This window comes from Larus michahellis, chromosome 3, assembly GCF_964199755.1.
Source record: "Larus michahellis chromosome 3, bLarMic1.1, whole genome shotgun sequence".
Taxonomy (NCBI): domain Eukaryota; kingdom Metazoa; phylum Chordata; class Aves; order Charadriiformes; family Laridae; genus Larus; species Larus michahellis.
In genome coordinates this window covers 30,967,451-30,995,225 of record NC_133898.1, presented here as the reverse complement: position 1 = coordinate 30,995,225, position 27,775 = coordinate 30,967,451, and the positions used below count along the sequence as shown (strand labels likewise).

Genomic DNA, 27,775 nt, shown 5'->3' with positions numbered 1-27,775 from the left:
TAGGAGACATGCTCCAGCCCTCTGATCATCTTCATGGCCCTCCTCTGGACCCGTTCCAACAGGTCCATGTCCTTCCTGTACTGAGGACTCCAGAGCTGGATGCAGTACTCCAGGTGGGGTCTCACCAGAGCAGAGTAGAGGGGTAGAATCACCTCCCTTGACCTGCTGGTCACGCTTCTTTTGATGCAGCCCAGGATGTGGTCAGCTTTCTGGGCTGCAAGCACACATTGTTAGCTCATGTTGGGCTTCTCATCCACCAAGTCCTTCTCCTCAGAACTGCTCTCAAGCCATTCTCTGCCCAGCCTGTATTTGTGCTTGGGATTGCCCTGACCCAGGTGCAGGACCTTGCACTTGGCCTGGTTGAACTTCATGAGGTTCGCATGGCTCCACCTCTCAAGCCTGTCAAGGTCCCTCTGGATGGCATCCCTTCACTCCAGCGTGTCAACCATGCCACACAGCTTGGTGTTGTTGGCAAACTTGCTGAGGGTGCGCTCAACCATCAGCTACCCTAGCTACATATTATGTTTTTCATCAAGCAAGAATATTTTGCAGTCTATAACCTATCGCATTGTCAGAATGTAAGCTCTAACCTCTGTTTGGGGCACAAAAAGCTTGCAAAAAGCTTCCACTTGAATGTTCGCTGTCTAGATTTGCCTTAACTACAAGAATTGTAGGCTGTGCCAAGGAAAAGGTCTAGTAGTACTAGTCATTTGGATGGATTAAATGATGGGACTGGTGTGCTAGAATGAATATGCCGGATTTCTGTTTGTCTGTTTCTGATAGCAATATTAACATATAGTTGAGCGGCAGAGCGTTTCCATGCAACATCAGGCCCCATATGTTATCTCCTCTTACTGTTTGTATATTAATTCATTTAACATAAGTCTATGAATTCTTGCAAGTTCATTAATTCAGTTTGTATTTTAATTCACATTTCAGGAATTGTGAATCTTATCAACTTAGTAAGTACTTGTTTCTGTTTCAAACCATATTTTAGGCTAGAGACATGTAATAGAAATACCAGTGCACTTTTCATAAAAAAAATACTAACCCAAGAGAACTCAGCCACCAGAGAAACGCTGTCGAAGATGAGATCTGTTTGAAAATAAATTCCCTAATGGCTTATGGAAGCAACTTTTACATAGAGAGAATGAACAAAGCCAAATTATTTTACAATGGTGTCATCTTCCATGTTATGAATTGCCTGGTATCAGTGTCATTGTGTTATCCATACCCTGAAATACAGCTTGTAATGTGTAAGTTTACATCCTAGAGATGTGCCTTGCATTTAATTAGTGTATGAAAAATCTTCTCCATTGGACTTTTCATGGCTGGGCAATGTGACCATAGCACATCTAGACTACCCAGTAAGTTTATTTTAAGGGATACAGATCCACGCTTCAGGGAAGACCACTTCTTAGCCTCATAAAAAATTTGTAAGCCATTTGTCACACCAAAATTCTTGCCACTGGGCAGTACAGAAAACCCTGTACCAGGTTCCTGCACCCTACATAGTTCTCCAACACATTTCCAGCAGGCTTTTCACCCTTAACTGCCTCGTTGTACCATCATAACATGCCCAATGGCATGCAACACCTACCCACTTAGTAATAAATGCCATGAATATAACACTCTGATGGACTGCATGTAGCTCTTACATTACTTGAGACATTTTGAGTAGAAAAAAGCCATGTATACAATAATAATGTCTTAGGATCACAGAAGCACTTCATGAAACCAAAAAAGAACTGAGGGCTAGGCACAGTGTGGAGACATCCAGGCTGTACCAACTGACCCCAGAGCCACTGGGTGGTCCCTGGTCCTATTTTATGGAGCAATGTGGTTACAGCTTCCGTATCACTGTTATTTATCTGTAAAATAAAGGAAATATAATTTCCTTACCTTGTGATAATATTGTGGGGATCAATACAATGAAGATGTAATCAAAGGAACGTGATTTCTCTTTGACTAAAATATTCTATTATGCAACAAATGATTAATCTCATTAAATAACTGAAACGAGGGCCAGAGCCTGTCCTAAACTATAGTGATATAATTCCAGTGGAATATTTTTCTCTTTTGGAGAGTCACACAGGCTGCAGTTGGAAGAATATCAAAGGTGAGGCTTGGAAGTGGGTTCAAATGAAATGCAGAGCCAAGGAATGACCTACCAAGGATGTTAAGTTTGTGTAGAGGAGAAGGAATGAAGCACACAGATGATAACCAGCAACAAAGACCAATGGCTTTTGGAAGAATTGGCAAAGAAAATGGTGGTGGAGAATACAGCTTTCACTTGGACCACCACTTGGACTGAAGACAATTTTGGGAGCCAAAAAGAACTGCCAAGGCAAAGTAATTGTGTAGATTGAGATCAGTAGTGGAGAGGTTCCAGATGCGGAGTAACATGTATTTGAAAAGAATGAAAAATAAGTTCAATATTGGAAAGGGACAAAGAAGGCAGAAAGTTAGAAAGCACTCTTCTAGACAGCTGTTACCTCACAGTTTTAACAATATTGTAATACAAAAAAACCCCAGCATAGTAACTTAGGTTTTAGGGTAATTTTTTAAAGTTTTGTAGTGGATCTGTGAATATTTTTCACATTTCCTTTGAATTTTCCATTACATTTTTTCCAAAAGGTACTTGTGTATCTATGTCTCTTAGAAAAGAGGTGAGTACTAGACGGACAATTAATACATCTGAAATTAAACACCGTTTTATTTCAATATATCTACCTTAAGCTTTTTGAAAAGCAGAGAAATTAAGGTATATCTTCTTGTGAAAAACAGATGGCTAAAGTAAATTTATGCTGAAGTCAAGCTCACATTAAGCAGAAATACAGGTTTTAAAGCTATATAGCTAATGCACTACTGCCCCTGTCATATGTTTCCATACATTGCAAACATGCCAAACATTCCCCTACCAAACCCATCCTGCTTTAGTGCCATCATGCCCTGTCAGCTCTGCCCAGTGCCAGCATCCCTGGCTGCATCATGTTTACCTATCTGCTCTCTTACGGTTGGAGCTATTTCTGTAGACATCCTCCTCAGTTGAATATACATGTTTGCACTATTAAAATTCTTTATTACCGTGAGGTATTGCTAGGATCAGAGGACAATTCAGGCTGGAAGGGAATTAAGGAGGTCAGACTGGAATATATATTGCTTTGTTTCTTCTAATGGAAGAAGCTGGGTCTTGGGGAAGGAGAAAGCAGGTTCATTGACTGGCTGTTAAGCAGCTTGTTTTATGTACTTCAGTTGCAAACTAACCTCAGATTGGTTTGTTACTGAGTTTTCTTCTTTTTTATCATTTCTGCCTCTGTGAAGTTCCTCACTGATTAGTATTTGCATTTCAGAAATCTTTGTGGAAGTTTCTGCTAAACAACAGCCAGACTGGGAAGCTGGGCAATTTTTAAAATCACATGGTTAAGCTAGCAAATATAAAATGGTTTTAATGAACTAAGTCAGTAGCTTTTTATTCATTACATTAGAAGATGTAGATAAAGCCTGAACACTTCATACAAATAATACTTTAAATTTGTGATTCTACAGCTCTTCTGCAGTATTCTTAAGCTTGCTGTAATTGTATAAAGGAGTAATCTTTCAAAGAACCAGGACTATACTTCCAGTTTACACATAATGCATTTTTTTTTCGCGGAAGGTTCTCTTTTAACAAGGCAATAGAAATGTTAATACAAAAAAATGTATTTAAATAGGCTCCTGCATTTAACAATGATTTTAACAATTCTGCAGGTTGCATACATTTTTAGTAAAAATGTTTCTTTAGATTCAGTAGTGTCATTAATGCATCAATAGAATATTTGTGGTGCCATGAGAATGAATGACATATTCTGGTAGTTATTTTAAAAGTAAGAACAGAACATATGTTCAGAAACAGCATTAAGAACAGCTCTGCTAAGTCCAAAAATCAGAGTAGATCATATGTTGCTGTATACCTTTGGAATATTCAAAACAATTAAAAGGCAAGCTAAAGCTTTTAACAGTAAAAAGAAGCATGAAATTAGATGGATGCAGCCTTTTGAACCTTTATTACTTTTAAAATAATTTTATAATACTGCTCCTAGGGGCTAAGTCCAAAGAGAAAGTACTGAGTACTCCGCAGGCTTGAGCTCTCAGCTGTGCAGGAGCATACACAAAATAAGTCACTGCAATTAGAAAGAAATTAAATGCAGATTATACACTCTGCACAAGCCTCCTGGTAGGAATGGTTAAGGATACCAGTTCATTCCAGAGGACCCTAAGAGGTCTGGCTGTGGCTACAGCCTTATCCTGTTGCTAAGGGGACAGTGTTTGTCAAGCACTTTCTTTTGTTAATAGCTACTGTCATCCTTCTCTACAGAGACCACTTTCTCCTCCTTTACATGCAGAGCAGCTACACAAAAGTACTCCCGCAATCCAGAAGTGGTGGCTTTGAGCTAACCAGGTTACAGGTGGGAGGGCAGAGAAACAAAGCAGAGCATCAGAGAGTGCACTAAAGGCAATTAGAGGGTGATGAAGAGTGAGAGTGAAGGAAGCTGTTTCGTGGCAACGGGAATGACTTCATCAAGGTTAGCCAAGAACAGCAGCTGTGGGTAGATTTGGCCAGGGATAGTCAATAAAACAGGACTGGCATACACGCTGTAAGTAACTAACACCATAAACGACTTTGTGATTCTGTTATAATTTCCCCTTCCCTGGGAGGGCAATTAACTCCCCATGCTGCCACCACCGCCTATGCATGCACCACTTGTACGAGCTACCTAGGCCACAGGGAGGTGAATCTCTCCCACTCTCGTATTCTCAGCACCGGTTGGTGAGCAATCAGCTTTAAGAACACCCTGACAGAAAAACCTTTGTACCATTTGAGGGATTTGCAATTAAAATGTGTTAGTTACCAACACTGTGACAACTTTGCCTTTGCCTCTGCGTATGCTATGGTTTTACAGCTTGATACGGATTGTTCTCCACTCAAACCGTTTGCAGCCTCTCATTGTGGTATCGGATCAGGTCGTGAGAGCAAGGTCATTTTGTGCTGGCATGAACCAGAGCAGTAGGCTCTGTTAGCATCCAGGATCTTGTTCTTTCTAAAAATAGCCCTCCAGGAGAGCTGGATCGTATCTTCCTATCCCCTTTTAATATTTTAAGTATGAATAACGGAAATTGAATTTGATTTTGTTCCTTGGTACTACTTTTGATGGCTTTTTGATGAAGAAGATATATTCCATAAAAAAAAATAGACCTGGCTTTCTGAATGGCTGTTTGTTCATACTATGTATCAGCCTATTTTCCAATCATGCTATGGTTTCTCTAATTAGAAGTCCACATAACTGTTCTGTAAGAAAGTCTGGTAATTAACCATCCACTTGTATGTTGGGAGATTCATGTGTGATACCTGTCTTTGAAAAAGCAAGGGGGTTTTGTTGTTGTTAATTTTTATTAAATAGTATGTTTTGTTTTGCAAGTGTCGCTGAATGGCTGATTTTTCATATTTTGCTGGTGTTGTGTAGGCCATTTGCTGGGCTTTGAGATTTTTAGCCCAATTTCCCAAGCAAACGAGGCTTATGTGAACATGATCTCTTTGTCAAATGCTCCTACCTGTCATAGCTGAGGGAAGCTTCAGCTTTGAAATGGCTGGTCAAGATTGCAGAAATAATTAGGTTCCTTCTAGTTTCACGGAAACTAACTTCTGTGTAAAGGAAAGAGAACGAAATTAGTACCCCCATTGAAGAAGAGGTCAGGAGAATGAATCAATTATGACAATTCATCGTTTATACTTTTTGTTCGGCAGCTTCTTGGACTGTTTGAACAGCACATGCAAAGCTCTGGAATGATTGCAACATGTCCTGTTATCGCTGAGGATATAACAGGATGTGATGGGGGTGAGCTAGGGATGTCCCACTGAGGAGGGATGGAGATATGTGGTGAAGAACTACGTCTGCAGGAAACCTGCTTCATTAGTTCAGCTTCTCATGGAAAAACTGGCACGTCTGCATGCATTTTGCATTAATTTGGCACAGGCTTTTTTGGCACAGTTTTGATTTATGATTTCTGTGGTTTGGTTGAGCACATGTGCTTATTGATAAGCACGTTTCTCTGTAATTGCACTTAACGTTCCTAGCTGTATCTTCACGATGCTTTTGTTTTGGAACAGTGCAAAGCAATGCAATGGAATAACGTTTACTTTAGTAACTTGAGCCAGTTAAGTTTTTTACGAGTGTACTGAGAAGTGTCAGTATCTAATTTATCCAGCTACAAAGTTTGCATGTGACTTGTGGCTAAGTGAACATCAGCTAGAATAATTAGGCACCAAAAACCACATTTTTATTTGGTTTCTGTTTTTATTTCTGTAGCAGATGCATTGCCCATAGGTTAACAATGCGAAACCGAACAAAAATCTTTGCTTTTTGCGCTAGCTCATAGGACCTTTTCCAACTCTATCCTAGTTGGAAATCCGACCTTGTGGAGTCCCAAATTTGGCAGAAGGAAGGTGCTGCTGGAAATATTCTTTTCCAGTTTCTCAATCATTTATTCATGAATACTAAGTGACACACTGCGTGGTATTTGGCCAAATCATTTGCTTCAAGAGTCAGGTTTATGATCCTTTTCCAACGATTGCAGACTTGAGGGTATCTGGTAGATCGCTCTTACCAGATGCAGCTATACGATTTCTGTCAGAGGGCCCAGGCTGTCTTTCCTAGCTTTCAAAAACTACGAGAAGCTAAGTAAGAGTCACAGATTATTTACTTAGTGCCAACAACTTGATAATGCAAACCTTAATATTGAAAGGTCAGGTATTTAACGTCCTAATAAAGAACACTTTGTGTAAGAAACTAATCTGGATGGACGTTAAGTTGCAAATCTGATTGGCAGTGTTTACAAAATTGCTGCCAAAAATTCTTAGGGAAAGTTGTAAACTGATATCCCGAATCAATCAAGGCACAGCAGTGTATTATAATACTTAGCCATCCTTTCATCTGCTGGAGCAATGCTATCTTTGGAAGGCATCTCTTGAAGATATTGCAGAGGTCATGTTTTAATTTCAGCATTATGGGTTAGAGCTTTTGAGTTTGTCTGTTTGTCTCTTCGTTTCAACATTGCCGCACCGAATTCTTTTGCATTTCTGTAAATAATTTGCAGGGGTAGAATACCCTAGAACTGCACATAATTCTGCCTCTTGCTGGGAATTTTGTAAGGCTCATGGTTAATAAAAAACCAGAATTTCAGGTTTGTGTGAGTTTTGTTCTATTCTTTCAAAATCTGTTTTCATTCCAGATTGAAATAAACCAGAGAAAAGGCACACAAACACACAGAGAGGTGCTGGTACGTGCGCGTGTGCACACACAAACTCTTGGAACACCCCATTAAGTGAAATTTCAACAAAGGGCTGAGTTTTCTAACGGAAAGATTTTATATTGATAAAATCAAGATGGTTCACTTAAATGTCAGTATAATATGAACTAAAAAGGCTTGAGAGTAAAAGTTTTTACTGAAATGAAAGACTTTGCACATGCTCTTAATTTCACCCCCCTAATCAATGGCATTTGGCATTTCAGTGAAATCATTATGTTTCTGCAAAGTACCTACATCTGAATGAAATGGCAACATTCCACTGGAAAATTTACATCCAGCTGTTAGAAGCTTTCTTCCCCTGTTTGTTTAATTGTGAACTCATTTTATTCACATCATGACATTTATAGATAGCTTATCTGTCTGGCATCTTAATTAGCAGATTACTAATCTAGGACTTCAGCCTTTCTGGTTGCTGATAGCCCGTGTTTTCTAACCCTTGAGTTAGTCTTTTCATTCATATATGCTATGGTTTTCATACATTCTATGTCTTCATTAAGCATAGGCTCTTTAATCATATCTGTTTTAATATTAAGATTATGGCTACGGTGGAAGAGAAAATCCAAATACGTTTGGCGTGGATCATGCCTTAAATGTGCAAAGAATCAGTTTACAAGAAGGATCAGATGACTTAGAATTATGAGGTAATCTCCCATAAAATATTTGCTGGCTTTGAGAAAAATTGGTGCAGAGTTCTACTCAGAAAAAGCAAATGCTTTTACATAATGAACACGCACAAAAAAATGTATATAAACAATGGTACTGAGATATATTAAACAGGCTTGGTCTTAAAAATGGAATTATATGCCCATGCATATAATGTATAAAAATATACTATATCTTATACATATAGAATATTATATTACTGTACTTGTTTTCCCAGTAACTGAGACCTTCATGATCTTTAATGTATTTATCCTCCTATGGCCGTCATGCCAAAGTTTCCAGCAGCTTTCAATATTAATTGCCGAAGTGGCTTCATATCAGTGCTGTGGGAGAAGTTTCTCCTGTGCAGGTAGTTTGTTGAAAGCTTTAGGGCTTACGGGCTAAAATTTATCCTATACGTGTCAGTCAGTTGTATTAGTGATGCAAACTTGCTGTCGGCATATTTGTTGTTGCAACATGTGGTAGTTCTTTCCTTTGAAACGAAACTCTTGATAACCTGTGAATCGTTTGTATGCCACTGATGTATCACCCTACCTAAGGTCTCGTGTTGAGCTGTAGTCACATTTGTGTACAGCTGTCCCTTTCTGCAAATGGCAGACTCATAGCATTGCACGGAACTGCTTTCAGCAGAATGAATTGCCCATTGGATTTAGTAGAAATCTCTGACACAGCCTGAACTGATCAGCTGCGCTCCTTTTATGCAGGGAATGGATGGAGCTAGAGCTTATACTGTTGCAATTATGCCATGGGAACAAACCCAAAATAGCTGCTTTTGGAAGTTTGTTCAAGATTTGTCCCTCCTGGTAACATTGAAAAATGAAACTCTTATGGTGGTGGGCAGGCATATGTGATGTTTGAGTAAAGCTTAGAAATTTTAAACATGTGCTTGTGAAAGTAATGCACAAATAGAACTGATTTGATTCAGCATAGCTCTGAAAAGTCACATTTTGGTTGCTCACACTCACTTTTCATACCACCTCTTTGTTGATGTGATGCTTGTTACTCTTGTCCTGAAACTGTTTTTCAAAATGGAGCAAATCACTACTTTGGTAGAGATTGTTTCTTCTGTGTTTTGAAAACCAAAAACCTAGACTAAGAGTTCCAATAATCGTAATGTTACTCATTTACAAACATATATTCATTCCTCATCCTCAAAGAGAGTTTGTCCAATGATACGAACTTCTGCATCCCACTATGTTAATTGCATACATGAATCACAGAAATGCGATGACATGTGAGGCTCTCCAAAAAATTTTAGATGACTTTTTAAACATCTCACAAACTGAATCCCGGACTCTGTATGGGAGGATGTCTGTGCCCTGGAAAGTTTTGCTGACATCAGTGACAATTCCTGGATATGAGGATGCTGCCAAAAGTGGTGGGGAGAAATGAAAAAAAAAGGTAGAGGAGAATAATAACTCTAAGTATGTACTTGATCCCACAGGAGTCTTCATTCCTGTACTCAATACAGTAATACGATCAGAAAGATGGTTGTCAAGACAAATTGTAAAGAAAACTTCAGGGCTGGAATACTTCCTAGGAACAAAGAGAAAATCATCAAGGTATCTGAGGCAAATGTCAGTGCTGGTGCAGAGGAATATATTTGCCATTAAGCTCTGCTGACATTTTCTCTTTTAAGATCCTTTTTACAGTTGCTTCTTGTCTGGACAAATGTCGTGTTTTCCAAGATGGCCATTTTGCTCAAGCTGACTGTGCTTTTAAACTCCTCAGTTTTAAGTTGTTTTTTCTAACTGGGACGAAGAATGAAAGTGAGGAAACACTGATTTTTGCATATGACAAAACATTTCTGAAGGCTGCTAGGCCGAAGGAGATTAGTACTTCCAGGATTTGAACAGTGACTTAACATTTGTCAGAAAGAATATATTGGTATCAGACATATTCCTCCTGAGGATGGTGTGAAAATTTTCTTATGTTTGGTCAGTCCACATGTCTGAAAAACTTGTTTGCGTGTACTAACGTGTTGCGTTTCCTTACCGCTCCAAATACCAGCGGGACTTTCCTACAGAGCAACGGAGTTTTACATACATATTGTTGTCTTTCACAACATAAAATCCATAACACAACCGGTCTGCTCGGCTGTTTCCTCTGTTGGTCGCAGGAGCCACGCATGGCATGGCTCAGACGTCCTTCTGGCTGCAAGGATCCTTGCGGTAAGCGGCACAGGGCCTTGTGAGACCCTGTCCCCTTTGCTCACCGTGCTGCTCCTTTTGCATGGAGCTTCTGGGAGGTGAAGGCAGAGGAAGGATGTCCTGGGTGTGACAACACCTGCAGGCCCCCAGGGGAAGAGAAGCTGGTCCAAGTGCGAGGAAGCTGAGGAAAAGGCACGGAAAGGAGAGGAAGGACCTGTGGCAGGTGGGACTGATGAAAGAGTACCAAGAGAGGCAGGACCAGATGGGTGGAAAGAACGAGCAAACAGAGGGTGTAGCCACAGAAAAGTGCCTGCTATAGCCAAGTTTCAATGAGAAAACACCCCTGCCACCCAAAAAGCCCACCTGTGTAAAGTACTACAGATCCATTAACCCCTTCTCATTTCTTTGAATCCCTTTTAGCATTAAATTCACCTCAGGCATTTGTTGAAGCTTGCTATAAATTTGAAGGTGTCAGGCCCTTCTGAAGATACATAGTGTGCTTGTGAACGCGGTTCCACATGACAGAATGTTATTTCAGTATTACACCCCCAAAACTATGGGAAATCCGACGCTACGGTTACAGAACGTTACGGTTAGAAATGGAAGCCACCAAACCTGAGAATTACGGTATCTTTATTCACCACAGGATCCTGATTCACCCTCAGATGCCATCTGTCTTGTGCACCAAGTCAGTCAGAGGTACAACAGGAGGAAAATAAAGTCTGTGATCGTGCAGCAGCAGCAGCACCGTGTCGTGATGTATTACCTGCGCCAGGGAGCAAGCCAAGACCGCATGGACAATTTTAATTCTGACATTTCCTCTCTTTCAGCTGCTTTACTTAGCAAAAGTAAGTCTCTTTTCAGCGTTTTTATGGGGCTGTAGTTGCAGGTACAACACTCAGTGCGGTTGTACCTGCATGAACACAGGGAACCTCCACCCAAGTTCTGGAGAGAGAATCATAGAATTGCCTAGGTTGGAAGGGATCTTTAAGGTCATTGACTCCAACCATCAACCTAACTCTGACAAAACCACCACTAAACCATGTCCCTAGGCACCACGTCTACCCATCTTTTAAATACCTCCAGGGATGGCGATTCCATCACTGCCCTGGACAGCCTGTTCCAATGTTTGATAACCCTTTCAGTGAAGAAATTTTTCGTAATATCTAATCTAAACCTCCCCTGGCGCAACGTAAGGCCATCTCCTCTTGTCCTATCGCCTGTTACTTGGGAGAAAAGACCTACCCCCACCTCTCTACGAGCCCCCTTCAGGTAGTTGTAGAGAGCGATAAGGTCTCCCCTCAGATTCCTTTTCTCCAGGCTGAACAACCCCAGTTTCCTCAGCCGCTCCTCATGAGGCTTGTGCTCAAGACCCTTCACCAGCTTCCTTGCCCTTCTCTGGACACACTCCAGGATCTCAATGTCTTTTGTCTAGCGAGGGGCCCAAAACGACTGAAACCAGTGTTTTAATCGCTTTGTTTTCTCTTTCAACCAACAGCTTTGGGAAGAAACCCCACGAAATGGAACCATGGAAGGCGGTGAGATCTTCTGTTGACGGATATCACCATTTCCCCCCCACCCCAAACCCGGGAGCTGCCAAGGATGAACCCCCCCAGAGCACCCCCAGCCTCTGAGGGACCCTTCAACGGCCGTCCCGCGCGCGCGCAGGGCGGTGGCGGTGGGGGGGGCGGAGTCACGCGCGCCGGCACGCTCCGCCCCGCCCCGCCTCGCCCCTCCCCACCGCCCCCGCCCGGCCCGGCCCCGCGCGGCGCTCCCGTCTCGCGGCCGCGGCGCCCGCCAGCGCCTCTCCTGCCTGCGCGCCGCTTGGTACGGCCCAGCGCGGGGATCATGGCGATTGATGGTAAGTAGGCCAATAACGGGCTCCTCTCGCCCCGACCCGCTTCCCCAGCCCCCTCCTCTCCCTCTCCTCCTTCTCCCTTCTCCCCCCCCACCCCCCCGAGCACGGGGAGGGGGAGGGCTCCCACCGCGGCGTGAGGTGGGGGGCGCACCGAAGCCGAGCGGTGCCCGGAGCCGGGCTGAGGAGGGAGGGCGGGGGCAAGGGGGCGCCTCCTCTCCTCCGCCCCCCCACCCCCTCAACTCCCCACCCCCCTCCTCAACTCCCCCCCCCCGGGGGCTGCAGCCGAGGGGCTGTTTCGTGCGTGGGGGAGAGGTGAGTGTCGGCGCTCCCTCCTCCCGTCTCCATGCCGGAGAGCCGGGAAGGGGTAAATAATCCCTGGCACGGTGGCCGGCATCCTTCCTCTCCCTCCTGCTCCGCCGCTTCCACCAGGGATGCTGGGCGTGCGGCTGTGGGCGCCGCGGCGGGGACCCGGGGAGGACGGAGCCATCCTCTCGGTGCCGTGAGCCGCCCTTGCTCCGGTGGGGAGGCGGGGGCGGGCGGCTCCCCCCGGGGCCGGCGGTGGTGCCGGAGCTGTGCCGGTGCAGCCCGCCACCGGCTCCGAGACCGCTGGGGCGAGGGTCTGTCTCGGAACAACCCGCACCCTGGGTGTAAATGCCGGTTGCCGAAGGTGCGCAGCCTTCTCTGTCCTCCCCGGAGAGACTTTGCCAACTGCTTTGAAACTCGTTGTCCCTCCTGGCCCTTGAAGTCTCTGAAAACTGATTTCCCCAGGTGAGGGAGGATCCCTGCTCTCTGCCGGTTGCCCAGCTGCCGCCGAGAGCTAACAGCCTGTGTAGAAGCTGGTGTCCGCAGATCTTTCTAGTCATCACTTAAAAACAACAACAAGGGAGTGAGATGTACTAGACACTTGTTGGGTTTGTTTGGAGATGATCGTCTTAAAAGGCAGGACTTAGGAGCTTTGTTTCGAAACCTTTCCGCTCGATTCTGAGAGTAATTTTCCACCTTCTTAAAAATCCTTAAAAAAAAAATAAAAGAAATCACAGAACTTTATTTCCAGCAAAAGAAGGTCTTAAGGTATGCTGCTTCCTCACCTGTGATGTTTCTTTCTGAAAGCATCTGTTGTTATAACTGAAGGAATCTAGGAAAACAGTGAGGGAGGGAAAACCAAACTGTTCTTGTTTGTTTTGCGTGTGGGATGCTTCTGTGCTGTCAGTTTCCTTGAATTAGTAATTCAGGCCTCTGTAAGGAGAAGTAGCACTGCGCAGGCAAAGCTGCATGTTCACCCTGTCTTGGAAGCTATGCACACCAGGAGTCTAAGTTGGCCAGCTTTAAGTTGGCTAGGTTCTTTTCTGCTGAAAAGCCCTCTTAATATTATCAAGAAGATAGCAAAAATTTCTGCTGGGTCTGCACTTTTTACATAACTCAAGCTCAGAAAAGAAGATTGTCAGTCCTTCAAAATCTGCCTCTGTTTTCATTTTAGGCTGCGTTATCCCAGAAATCTGTGAGAATTTGTTAGATTGCAAAATGTGGAATTCATGTTTAATATATTCAGAGGAGTTAGAGTATTACTTCTGAAAAGTTAAAGCAAATACTCATGAATGGATTAAGCAATCTAGCCTTTGAAAAGAATGCAACACTTCTCATTAGGGCCAGACTTCAGAAATAGCCCAACTGTCTTGTAAACGCTTATGTGAAATTGCCAAAATGGGACTTATGCTCTTGAGAAAATTGGGTGCGTAGTTTACAGTTAAGTGTCAGGCAGAATAAAAAAAAAATCCAATCATTTAAGTGATCTGCTATGTTTTGATTTAGTACTCTCCCTGAAGACAGAAAATGCAATGTATTTTTCTGCTGTAGCCTGTAGCAGGCATGCAGCATCTCCTCTTTGTTTTCAACCGAATAGCTGATTGCTGTAGATTTGTTAGTAGGTGTTACAATTGTTATTCCTCATTTTGGTGTTCTCTCCCTCCTGTCTGTGCAACAGTACCTTGCCTTGACTGTTTAGCAGTACCGTTTCCTGGTCAGCAGTGTTAAAAAAACATGAGTTTGATTTGGGTGAATACAGACTCTTGAAGTCAGGATCAAACTACAGGACTTGTAGTCTAAGGTGTCAAAATACAGAATTTACATTGTGTCCAAGTAAATTTGTAAATAGGGAAAATACTTTGCTCATTTTTAAAGACACTACAGTTGTCCAGATTTTTTTTGGTAAAGGCATTGGAAATAAGGAAGACTGAAAACTTTTGATTGAAAAATAAACATAAAATAGTTCAAAGCTCCTTCAAAGCAGGGCATATGTAGTTATATGTGAAGAGTGCACAAAATTAAAAGAGTTCAAATTAAAATAGGATTTGTTAGCTGCAAGAAATTAAGTGCTTTTGGCTGTTCTTAAAAATCTGTAAGTACCGTTTCCAGTGTCACTTTGTCAGCATACCAGTTTACATGGATTCTAACACTAAACCCCAAAGTTTTTGGAAAAGTGATGCTTTTTGTATCAAGTGTCATAGAGAACCTGGGAGCCATTGACCATGGCCAATGACTGTTCTCATTTTGGTCAGTGACAACGCTTTTTTACTTTTTTCCATTATGATCACTGACAGACTTTTAAAAGACAAGTATTCTTCATGGGACCAAGTTCAAAGCCCTAATTTGGGAACAATTACATCATTTTCTTTAGAAAGTTAATGTCATGTTAAAACATATCCTTAATTTCTTTGTAAAGACATCAGGTATATAGTTTGCATAGGTCAGACAATCTCAGATTTGCTAGGGAACAGCAGAGGGCAAGCAAATTGGAAAAGTTTTAGCTCAAATGAGATTAAAGACTTGTATTTACAGTTCTTATTTCTATGTATTTCTCTCCCAAAACAAAATTAGTGTTAGTATTAAGTAGGAGCTCTATTTTAAGATGCGATATTATTTATTGGTTAATATTTCCACTTTTTCATAGGGAAAGGTTAAATTAATCTAATATGGAGAGTATCAGGACATGGAGGATGGCAAATATGGTAGAGAGTAAAGCCAAACTGAAAGCAGTAGTAAGCCCAGACTGGTAGGCAGTCTGTGATTAAGATCCTCTCACCTGCAGCTGCCCGGGTGTGGGGTTTTGTGGCAGTTTGCTGGGATTGGAGAGAGAGTTGAGGATTCACTTCAGAGAATCCTTCAGCATCACCATGGTAATATTCCTCATGGCAGCATTAATTTGGTTTCTTTATGCTGCTTTTCCTCTTTTGAGCGATAGCAAAACTTTGTCACCATTGGACCTTTGAGGTCTGAGTGAGGAGGTAGCGATGGAAATCACATTGCCATTGCATGGAGGAGGGAAAAGAAATGTAAAGGTTGCAGTGGGATGCTTTGTAACCTAAGGCGGAATTCCATATATTGCATATCCTCATCCTACTTTTACCAGGTTTTTGGACTGCACTTGAACATGCTGTAACATCATATAGGCTATACAAAAATGTACGTTTCTCAGGGAGGGGAACGCATTTAGAGACGAACCTTTCAGACTGAGTTAATTCTTTTTGAATTTAAACTCTTTCCTATGGTTTCCATTGTGAGGAGTTTAGTGTTAAGAACTGAGAAGTATTAAAGAGAATAATGAGCCATACAGGTAAAAGGAATGTAGTAGAGAAGAAAGAATTTGCAGGGTGGTGCTGTCATCTACTAAGTTATTGCTAGAGGAATGAGGCTAATGAACATAACTTCCCATATTTTCCTCCTGTGATCCTACCAGGGTAACACATGCCCTTCCTGATGTTGTATACCAAGGTCCTCGTCGTGTATCTAGGTGTTTGAAAACCTTTCGTTTTGTCCCTGCATCTCCCGAGTGTCTCTGAAGTGTCCCGAGTTCTCCAGTGTTTCTGACAAGATTGTCCTCCCTCTCTTTCCTCATCTGCCAGCTGTTTGGTTGGGAGCAGGCAGCTGCATCTGCATGTGCTGTGCGTGGATTTATTGGCTGGTTGACTGTCCCTGTGTTTTGTGTCTGTATTGTATTTGACTGCTGATTTTTTTATGAAACATAGAATCCTAGAAGTATTAAGTTCTTAAAACTTTCTGTCAATTTTGCCTTCAATTAACCAGTGAATTTGTAAGCAATAGAAGGATGGGGCAGGAAATTGAACTGTTTCATTATATAACTCTCATTGCCTTGTGAAACAAAGATGAAAATTACTGAATGAACCTACTTTTTGTTTATGGGTATGAGAAGAGAGAGGATTTAGAACACTGCGTCCTATAGGTTATATGAAAACTATGTCTAGCTGCAAATATCCAGAATGCAGAAAGGAAACAGAAGAGCAATGAGCTGTGTGCAGTTCTTAGGTATTATATGTGTGGCTCATAGGTTGAATCTGGCCTAGGGAACAGCTTTGTCTTGACTTCCAAGTTATCTGGGATATTCAAGCGTCTCTACAGTGTATACTATTAGGGTGTAAGATGACACAGAGATCCTCAAGTTAGCGCTGACCTGAATTGGCTGTAGTGCTTCTGAGTCCAGGTTGGTGCAGCTAGGGCAGGGGTTGAGCAGCAGCAGCAGTATTAAATAAAGCCTAAATGTAAGAAGCTGTATTTTGTACTTAGGTCCACATTTAAACGTTTGTTAAACGTTTAACAAATGCCCACATTTATTAAATGTGAGCTGGATCAAATGTCAGGATATCAGATTTGATCAGCCACACACAGTCTGTTTAGTGCTGTCTTATGCTCATTCACTGGCTGTAGTGGAAACTATTCAGCGAGTGTTACTCGGTATTAGGTTTTTTTATTGTCATTGTAAGGAGGATTCTCTGCATTATTTGCTGATGACAGTAAAACCTTGTGCCACATGCAAAATTACTGATTTCTTGGTTGAATTTGTGTTACATCATCATCACTGTAGTGTTACACATCTATTGAAATAAAGAAAGCCATTAGGTGTCTATTGCCTTTTAGGTAATAGAGTGGGCTACCTTTTAAAAAAAACACAAAAAATCAAACCTCTAACGCTTTACAGACTTCTTTTTGACAAGTTCCTTGTGGGCTGAGGTGAAACTATCATTCTGGATACAAGAACAGTTGATATGTGAGTGAAATTCTTCTTGAATTCTGTTCGTTTTTAATGCTTAGCACTTTTGCAAATTGTAACTCTTGGCATTTGAGATGGGCATGCAGGAAAGCAAACACACAGTCACTGCCTGATTGGAAATGTTAGCTTATATTACTGCCCATCGAAATACAGGGGAACTGAAAGAGAGAAAGAAGTCTTGCTGTCTTCTGGAGAACTTTCAACTACTTTAACCATTAGGTCATATTTTCTCTTCACATTATTCCCAGCCTGATTCAATTGCAGTCTTCCAGCTTTTGTAATGAATGATGTGAGGGATCCACAGATGATACTCTCAGGCTTTTTCCTGAGTATTTTCAGGTTTTGGACTGCATAAAGCAAAGGTACTATATTGTATATAAAACTAAATGTGAGATTGAAGTGCGCATTTAAAGTCAGCATTTAATCCTTACACTTGCTAATTTTTGAGTGTTTAGCTCTTGGTGGGAGATCTTTCCTGATTTCTGTGTAAACCTGTCTCTAGAGTGACATGGAGAAACTTTAGGTTTGTTTTGAAAGTTAACTGTAAGGCAGCAAATGAGTGTTTAGTTTGTGAACTAATAGGTCACATTCAGCGGAGGAACATGTTCTTTGATGAGAAAAGTGGTACGTTCAGTATGTTTGACACACATCTTACAGGTATTTTTTTTTTACTATTTTTTTTTGCTAAATTAGGCAGTTTGCCTATTACCTGGCATCTTTTGAAGTATAATTTCTTGTAGTAATTTCCCTTTGTATCACAAACTTACTGTTTTATCTGAACTATGAGAAATACATTTAGTGGTACTATTTCTGTGAGCATATTTTTCTCACAATTTCTTTGAGTAACTAAAATTATTAAAACGTACACTTTTAAAATAAATTATACATGGAAGTCCATAGATCATTAATCATTTTTAAAAAAGAGAAATATTTCTTGGCTTACTTTCTGTTGTGAAACTTTGGTCTAGAGTGGTGATTCAGTGGTGTTACCTAAAAACTGTAAGCATTAGCTAAAAGTCATTCTAATATTTTATCCCTTTTTTGCTATCCACTTTTGTTGTTGACCTCTTGCTTTTTATTTCCAGAACACTTGATAGCAGTGTACATTGCTTGACAATGTATATTTAATCTTGTCATTTGCAGTGAAGTAACAATTCTTCTTGTAGCTGCTGGTTCTCTTTCTGTTCTTATTTAAAAATTATCCACAGATTTTATATCAGGTCAGATTTGAACCATTTATACTTAATGTTTCTGTTGCTAGTTATATTTACTGTATCTCTTCATTTCCACTAGTAAGACTTATCTGACGAGGTATTTAAATGAGAACAAGGTAAAATAAAGAACTTACTAGTCTTTTTAAAGTGGTAATTATATTTCAGTTGTCAGAAGAGTAGGGAAAAGAGAAGTGTCTTATCATTCTGGGTAGAAAGGAAGCTGAGATAATACTAGTTTCATGATGGGGGAGAAGGTCCCTGAGAACCTCTCTACTTTATGACATAGTCAGCTTAGAAAATCTGTGCTATCTCCATTTCTTTTTGGCTTCTGTACGTCCATGGAGATGCTTCCATTTATTTCTGTGTGGGTAGGATCAGATGCAAAATTTGCTTGAGAAATGGAAATGGCTATTCTATTTTTGATTATTTGTCACTGATTGCTAACTCCTTGATCAGTGTCGTGGTTTCTGTTGATTAGAAATGTAATTAAAAATGTAAATATTTTCCGTGTGAAAAAAGTTTTAATGTTTGTTACTGCTTTTAAGGTCAGATGATAACAACAAACTAAATATTCTTAACTTAGGACAGGTAGATGACCCTATTTTTAGGCTAAGAAATTAATAGATAGCAGTCATTTTAAATGATGCTAGCAGAGGAGATAGTCTTTGCAGTAGGAGTTTGTATTATAAAACCAGAATGCTGATTTCTAACTTTTCCTCTTGAAAACATCTGGTCTTGAACATGTCTGCTGCTAATTTAATCCGATACTTATTTCTCTTATTAGTGGATTGGACAGTAAATAATTGTTCTTTATTCACCTGCTTACGTCCACCATCTGTTGTGTCTTTTTTTTTTTCAGGTCCAAGAGCCTTAGTCTATTAAATCACTCCTCATATGGAAACCATTCACATTTTATCCATTTTTATTGACTTTTTTTGTCTTTCTCTCTGACCTCTGTGATTCTATTTTATTCTTTTAAGTGGTACGACAGAGGAGACCAAAACTGCACAAAATACACAACATGTGGGCACGTAATAAGTATATAGAATAGCAAATTTGTTTTTTTTTTTAACTTGCTGTCTCTTTTCTAATAAATTCAAACATTTGCTTTTTGACTACTTACAAGTGTTCAACTTTAAACATTTCATTTTTTACATATGTAATATTATTTGTAGACCAAAATTGTAAAGAGAGTACTAAAGGAATGCAGTGGTGATTTTATACAATAGGTGAGGATGGGCTAATGATTGTTTGTAACCTTTTTAGGAAAAATACCATACCGATACCAGCTGAAGAGTTGCTGTTCTGTGAATGTCTTTTCAGCTTTGTTTGTTGCCCTTTACAGTTATCTGTCTGTTCATCTAAAACCAGATTCTTCCTTAAAATCAGTTCATGGCATGAGGCAATTTTTCAAGGAGTAGTTTTGTTGGTATATGCGAGCCAGAACACTTTAATTATAGTTGTCTTTTAGAATAAGTTTGTACATATTGTTCATAAGTTACATGAAACAGCTTAGCATAAGAATGGGTTTCCTAAGTGTCTTGTATTCATAGTGAAAGCATTAGTATTTCCACAAGCTTCAGACATGTTAACGTTAACAGTGGGGTAGGCTTTTTCACTTGTATCCCATAACATAGTTTCTGCACCATAACACCTCTATTTTATGCATTTTCTGCACAGCACTGTTGTTTGCTTCTCGTTTGACAGTCCTGCCTGCTCGAGGCAGGTGGCCAGCCTTACCTGTGATCTGTAGATTGACTATGACTGTGTCTGATATGGGGTCACAGAGCAGGAGTGAAGGAGCTCTGCTGAAATGCGTGTCCCTTGCCATTGCCGTGTGTGGGCAGCAGCTACTCCTCTGTAATGTGACAAGATGGGTCTCAAGGGCTGCAATGAGGGCTGTGTCCCTCACCCTTCACCCTGCCTTACTTAACCTCTGTGGCATTGTCATTCTGCACTGGAATTTCACGGATTTGTCAAGGGAGAAAATAGTTGTCTTAATGTTGAATAAGATGTTAAGTGGATGTTTGTTGAATGTAGTCCAAACTTAGGAAAATGCTAATTAAAATACAGTACTCAGCAGGAAAGTAATTTATCATATAAAAAGTATGTCCCAAGTTACACCTGATGAGAAAGACTTCTGTGATACAGCGTAATGTTCTGCTACAGCTACTAACATGGATTTGTTGCTGAACTGAAGAGTGATGTATTTTATACGCAGTACCCTAAGTTGCACCACAGTATTGATGCTGGAACTGAGACTGTGTGACACATTTGTTGAAGGGGTGGAATGCACCCTCGCTGAGTTTGTGGGTGATGCCAGATAGGGGAGCAGTTAATGTGCTGGAGGGCAGGGCTGCTATCTGGCAGGTGCTCAGCAAGCTGAAAGAATTGGCTGAAGGGAACCACATGAACTTCAACAAGGACAAAGGAAAAGTCCAAGCCCATGCAGCCCTACAAGCTGTGGACAGACTGGGCAGGAGCAGCTTGGCACAAAAGAACCTGAGGGTCCTGCTTAAGAGCAAGTTGAATGTGGACCAGCCACGTGCCTCTGACCCTGTATCTGGCTGTGTTAACCCAGTATGAGAGAGACTCACAAACTGGAGAGACTCCAGCAAAGTGCTGCTAAGATGATGTGGGAACTGGAGTACATGGCCTATGAGGAGAGGCTTGGAAATATGCTTGTGTAGTCTGGGGAAACCTGAAGGGGACTCCTGTTGCAGCCTTTCACTACAGAACAGGGTCCAAGAAATGGAGATGAGTTTGTCAGGTGCACAATGAAAGTACATGAGGCAATGCGTGTGAGCTACATCAAGGGAAATCTTCCTGACAAGGAAGAAATGCTCACAGTGAGGGGTGACACCTTCCCTGCCTTCCCCTCACAACTGGTTGTGCCTGGAGAGGTCATGGAACCTTGGTCCTTGCATAACTTGGTTGGTTGAGGCCCAGAGGAACCTCCTGTAAAGGTGTTCCTGCTCTGAAGTCTCTAACTCTAAGAGCGCCAACGTTGTTCCCAGCCTAAATCACACTATGATAATACCTGTGTTAAATTTCCTAGTCAATTATTTTCAGCACCTAGTAGTGGAATTTCATCCAAAGTCCAAACATAGAACTTTGAATTTTGAGTTGTACTAGTTTTAGAAAGAGATGAAATTTTACAAAGTAATCAGTGCAAAATTTAGGTGGTGCATTGTCTTCTTTGATGTACAACTTTTCATCTTTTTGGTGTAATAATCATCTTGGCAAACAGAGACGTGGAATACAAAATCTCTTTCTTAAATTGAGAAAATTAAACTTCATGAGGTGTTTCAGCTGCCTCTAAAACATCTGGCCATTCTGTTTGTGCTAAATGTTTGAATGATTTAGATTTTAGGGCCACAAGGTGGTCCTTCTTGCTCAAGAAAATTCAAATGTTTTGTCAAAGTTGCAATTCTAGTATTACTTCATCTTTTGTTGTTTCTCATTTTATTTCCGTTGTCTGAAATTATGAAAAGATTTATGTCCTCAGGTGGGTTCTTTGTATTCTCAGATTGCATTTTGGACAAAGTATTATGTAGTTTTATATGCAAACTCACTTAAAACTTTAAACTGCTAAATAGGAGATCATGTACATGGTCAGGATGAAATAGAATTAATAATAATTTGTATCTAAATCAAACTTAAATTTTATTTAACTATAAAACTATGGTGACCTACCACTATATTAAAATCAATTAATTTAAACTACTGTTTAAAGACTGTAAAATTTAAGAGGGTCATACCACTGAACCTTTGGGATTTGTGGGCTAACCGTCACAAAACCAGTCTTTCCAGGATGAAATGCTAAATTAGCAGTTGACATCTTGCTGTCATGCAAAATGTTTTCATATTTTCAGATGCGTTTCTTTCAATGACTAGGCTATTCAAAGCTGAGAGGCTTCTTGGGAGTTGGAAAGACAGGAAAACTTGTTTTCATTTGTTAATCTGTGAGTAAAAGCAAGGTGTTCGATAGACTATTAGCTCCACTGTTTTGAAGAGCACTAGGGAAAAGAAGAATCTGCCCATGCCACTTGAGGATAATATTTCATGGGTTTATTAAATTGGTTAATTTAAAATAAAAGATGTTTTCTGCAACTTTATTTTCAAAGCATGTAGGTCACTTGATGTATTTTTATTTAAGTTGATTTCCATCCAAAAGCAGTTTGGAAAAAGAGTAGTACATTAATCACCTATTAAATAAGAAATATCGTTCATCATTTTTTAACAAAATAAAAGGAAAAAATTAAAAGCCTGAATTAATGCATGTTAAATTGTATAATTTTATTATGTAACCTTGTGGTCAATAAAAAGTAACATCGGGATTAATGTAAAGGCTTTATTTAGTGGAACACCATCATATTTCAGCATCTAAGCAATTGAAAAAAGATTCCTTTCTTTAGAAAACAATAGGTAGCAATGCAAAATCCAAACCTAATGTTAGTATTTTTATGGTGAGATTTCAAGCTGGTTCATTTCATTGAGGGCAGTATATAATTAAAATCTAATGCTGCTCACTGTTCTTCTCTCAATTGTTTCTAGGTGAATTTTTAACTAACTGTCTAGCATCCTGTGTAATGAAAAATTCCTTTATTTTTTTTCAGTGATTTTTATTCTTTCTTCACCGATGAATTTAAGTCTACTGGGGGAAGAAAATCGAGGGAGAAGAGTTTCAGTCATGCTTTTAGTTTTTCTTTTGTAGCCTGAAGATGATTACGATGACTTTAAAGAAGATTGTAGCCTTCTCCCAAAGTTTGTTTTTTTTTTTTAAAATGCCTTGTTGCAAAACCAGATTATTTTTTTTTACATAGGTTTTGTTATGTTTTCCTTCCAAAATGTTTTCTGAATGAAAACAGTATTGGACAACTTCTAGAATGCACTGAAAAGAGTGAGTTGTTATATTGCTATTGTTACTGGGTTTTGTAATGGGAATGACTATACAGAACTCATGGGATCATCAGACTCACTGATACTTGATTTCCCATTCAAGAGTGTCTTTGAGGCTTGTATTTCACACTACTGAATATGAAAAAAAGTATGTTGACATAAAATGAGGATTCTTTTTAACTTCATACCTCACAGACATTTAATTTTATTTTAGAATAGTTATGTTTTATTCCATTTTTTTTGAACCCCTTTTATCCTTTTTTACTCTAATATATGCATTTCCTACAGTTATTTCTTTAAAATGTAAATTCAACCACAAATACAGGTATCTTCTTAAAACTTTTACACCACCATCTATTAATGTTACTAATTATGAGTTTTAAATATTACTTGATATTATATCATAATATCCTTTATTATATGGTATAATTCCTTTATTATGGAATGAAGGAGAGTAGTAAGTGCTATAAAATGTATTTCCACATTTTTGAGATGGAAATAATTTTGTTATCTAAAGCTCGTTTTAGAGTGTTGTGAAGTGTTTGAAACCCTGTAGTGATTAATGCATATGGAATAGATGTTTTGTGAATTTTTGGAACTGTCTGTGTTGTATTTTCATGTGGTTGCAGAGAACTGGGTATGAAAACCTAGGCACGTCCCTTCAGTTCTGTGTTCATATACATGCAGTCTTTTGTTGTCAGTGGAAAAAGGCTTAGTGGGCATTAGGATATGGTTAAGATAGGCCATAGCTTCATGTAGCTTAGAATTTTAAGGTTTGATTGTGGGGTGTGTCATTCCAAAATATATTAATTTAAAAGAGAAGAGGATCATGAATACTGCAACTATATTCAATATAAAGTAATCATAATAAACAAATAATCAACTCTTTCAGTAATTTCTAGAGACCATTAAAAGAATGTCTTCAACAGCCTGTAACTGCCCGTTCCTCCTTCTATAAGGCTTAGCAATAGCTTGTTTCATGTCCCGTATCACGCCTTCCTCTTTCAGCATAGTTGACTGAATGTATTCTCCTTCCTTTGAGGATTCCTTCATTGTCCTCACTAGGTATATTATGTGTTGGTGTTTTGTTTATTCCTGTAATTCTAACATTAAAATTTTTTTTTATTATGAAAATGTAAAGTAAAGCTTAATATTTCTAGCAGCAATTTTGTTATTCTCATATAAATGTCTCAAATTCTGGACAGCTTTTTTTTTTTTATTTAATTAAAAAAAAACGCTTAAGGAGAAATTCCAGGTAAACCCAGCCTTTAGTAAGAGACTTTCTCTTTTTTTACCATGGAAGATAATCATAACGTTATTTTGGCATTCTATTATGTAACAAATATTTTTGATATTTTCAGAATTCTGTAGATGGTAGTACCCTCAGGAAATTATGTTTTATACTTGGAAAATATTGGTGTGGCTTCAGTTAATTTGCTTGCATTTGTAATTTTATCTGTATAAATTCTATTTACAACTTTTCAAACTACACCATCATTAGCAATATTAAGCCAAAGGTTCATTTATTGTTTTCTCCAAAGGATATCATGTATAAATTGAAAACTTGTTAAATCAATCTTTTGCATTTTTATAAAATGACATGGTTTTACAGCTTTTTCATTTACGCTGTTTATAAGCCGTATTAAGAAGCCAAATAAATTTTATTTGTTAATATTTTCTAATGATTTATTTCCACATAGGTGGAGAACGAACTTGCGGTGTACATGAGCTAATCTGCATTAGAAAAGGTAAGCAATGATTTGTGAAAGTTTTGTATTCACAACTTCTTAGCTTGTGAATAATACTGGTGAGAAATCTGCTACATTTTTTGTATCTTAGTGTTGCGTCTTTGTGTTGCAAAATCTTTGATGTTGACAAAGTGAATGAGGAAAAAAAAGAAAAAAATGTGAAATTCAAAAATAAAATTTGAATTTTCTCATGAAGGAAAAATGTGCTCTTCCAATATTCATTGAGTTACATGGAAGTTGTTAATGTTGTTCAGCTGTGGTAGGAAACCACAAAAAACTTCAATCTTTGCCTTGTCCAGATATTTGTAGGTTCATTTGTTTTTTAGTAGTAATAGAAATTTGTGAGGGCATTTTAAACAACTGATGTAATGGACTGGTAATCTCTGCCTGTGTTTTCAGTTGAGACCATAATGACTCAAACTTCTTTGAAAACAACCATATCATAATGAAACCAGTAATTGATAGAGCAAAAAACAGAGCTGTGCTCAAGAGAGGACTTTTATAGGTTTAAGGCTCAGTTACAATAACTGAAGTTGGAGTTTGACAGTACAGCTCAGTTGATGTGAGTAGATACAGTTCTGTTTTCTGTCCCCTTTGCCAGCGCTGTGCTCCTTTCTGCGATATTGCTGTTGAATCCCTGTGTTCTGATCTGAAAGCTAATCTTAACCAAAAAAAAAAAGTTTCTTCAAGGATTAGTTCCTTGCATTGACTCACCGTTAGGTCAGAAAAGTCACAATGCTTTCAAGAGGAAAGGAGTATGAAAGTGTGGCAGGAGAGGAGAAGGGCTGCGTGACTCTTTCGACAACTAAGTGTTAGACTGTAGACTGGCTTAATAGTATTGTCCAACCACATCATACTTGGTAGGAAGAAATTTTGTTTGGCCTCTGAATAGAGCTTAGTTTGCATTGCATTCACTTAAAGGGGCTTAAGTAAAACTAGGAGTTTTTTGAGACATTTACTTAATATCTCCTAACCTCAGAATTAAGTCTACTGGTTAAGGTGAAAAATTTCTTTATGGTCACAAGTTCTCTTTTCCAAATATCTGTTAACAGAATAATTGAGTGTTGTGTGTGGCTTGACAGTATTATAATTAAAAATAGTTTTCTGCTTTTTTAAACTGTGAATCATTTCATTCTTTCATTCATATCAATTCATATTGATATGAATCATTTCATGAATGAAATGATTCTCACTTTAAAGAAGCAAAAATTAATTAAAAAAATTAAAATTTTAATAATTTTAGTAATTGAAGTTACTTAAAATTACTAAACTAAATTTAGTAATTAAAAAGAAAAAAGTAACACAATTTTTATTACTTCTTTCTCATTTGGGGGAAGGTTACTTTTTCCTTTTTATGTTTTGGTGGTGTTTTTTTATTAGTTGTTTTTCTTTTTTTAAATTTCTTTATTGCTGTCTCTGTTTTTCCATTGATGGATAAGTCAGTACACACAGTGCCCTGTATTCCTTCTGTAATAGACTCTGGTTTTGTTTCTGAATTATGAAGCTCATTGGAAGTTCAGGAAGCCTACTGATAAACTTTTAAAATCTATTATAATCTTGCTAATCCCTATTTATTTCAGGGTACTGTAATGATTTTAAGAAAAACAGTTTTTCTATGTTATTGGAGGCAGTGCTGTATGGTTCCTGATGTTATCTCTGGGAAGCTAGTTTGAAAAGACACGCATTTATTTTAAGGTTCTGTGTTATGTTTGAACATTAGATTCTAAGCTCTGTTTGTTATTGATATGATATTATAAACATATTTTTTTTAATAACAGTTGCATGGAACCTGTGTTTTAGCGCTGGTGGTTATAAATTATCCTAAGGATAAGTGTGATTAAAAGAGAACTATCTTCTTAGTGCCATTTATATGTGCAATATGCTGGGTTCCTTTTTTCCTCATATGAGTTTCCATGTGTATTCTAAGCGTGTGTGCCCCTATGCCCAGCCACGTTAACTGACAAATTTCTCCTTGTAGTGTGTGGAGTGGGTGCATTCTGTTCTGTCCTCTCTCCCTACTTGAGGTGTGCATATAAAGCAGAAGGTGCTTGCCACCGTACTACAGATCTTCCAGTCATCTAGTGTTTTGGTTACTTTAAGACTACATCATCTCCTATGCATTCAAGATGTTTTTATTGTCTGACTAATGGCCAGGCTCTTAAGAATTACTTTATTTGCCAGTTTTCCAGGCCTGCTTGTTTGCCAGGATCAGAGTACATGCTTATATATTGACCTCCTCAGAATGGGAAGGCCTTTCCAAGCCGAGAATTTCTGTCTGCCAGCAGTCTGGAGATGGTCGAATCAGACCTTCTAGCTCTTCCTTAATGCCACTGGGTACTCATTTCTAGCTTCTGCGGGATGGATTTGAAAAGTTTTGTGGCATAGAGGTCTTCCCTTTCACCATCGCTTGGCTGTGCTGTGAAAGCCAAGCCTTTTTTGGTCCGTGAGCTCACTGTGGATGACTGATGGACAAATGAAGTATTCACATTGACACATGGATAATTCCCTCTGTTCTTGTCTGGTGCAATGTGAGTTTGCGCTGTCCCCCTCTCCTTTTCCGTTGTGTGACTGTTGTACCAGGGGAGTACATTCACTCGTTTTTATGGAATGCTGTCTATGAGGCTTTGAGAGTTGGTGCAGTGTTTGACAAAATGGCTTTGCGTTTGCTATTTGCCTGAAAGCCTCTGGTGCTTTCTGCCAGGTGACGATAGGTAACCGCAACTGCCAGGTGACTGTATTGAGTACCCTTGTGGAACCTCTGAAAGAAAGATTAGTAGTAAATAGCTAGCGTAAGCACCTAGAGTTCTTGGAGATGTCCAGTGTACGTTTGT

General features: G+C 39.4%; 1 protein-coding gene across 5 annotated transcripts in view; it reads left to right on the top strand.

The window, feature by feature from the left end:
* Window positions 1–11,913: 11,913 nt before the first annotated feature.
* Window positions 11,914–27,775, top strand: part of SYT14 (synaptotagmin 14) — a 104,799-nt gene continuing 88,937 nt past the window's right edge. For all 5 annotated transcript variants that reach the window (XR_012586088.1, XR_012586087.1, XM_074579522.1 and 2 more), the window contains exons 1-2: window positions 11,914–12,021; window positions 24,897–24,944. Coding sequence is in view for 3 of the 5 variants with exons in the window: in XM_074579522.1 (XP_074435623.1) it covers window positions 12,009–12,021; window positions 24,897–24,944 (61 nt within the window). In the remaining 2 variants the exon portion in view is untranslated. The remainder of the gene's footprint in view (window positions 12,022–24,896; window positions 24,945–27,775) is intronic.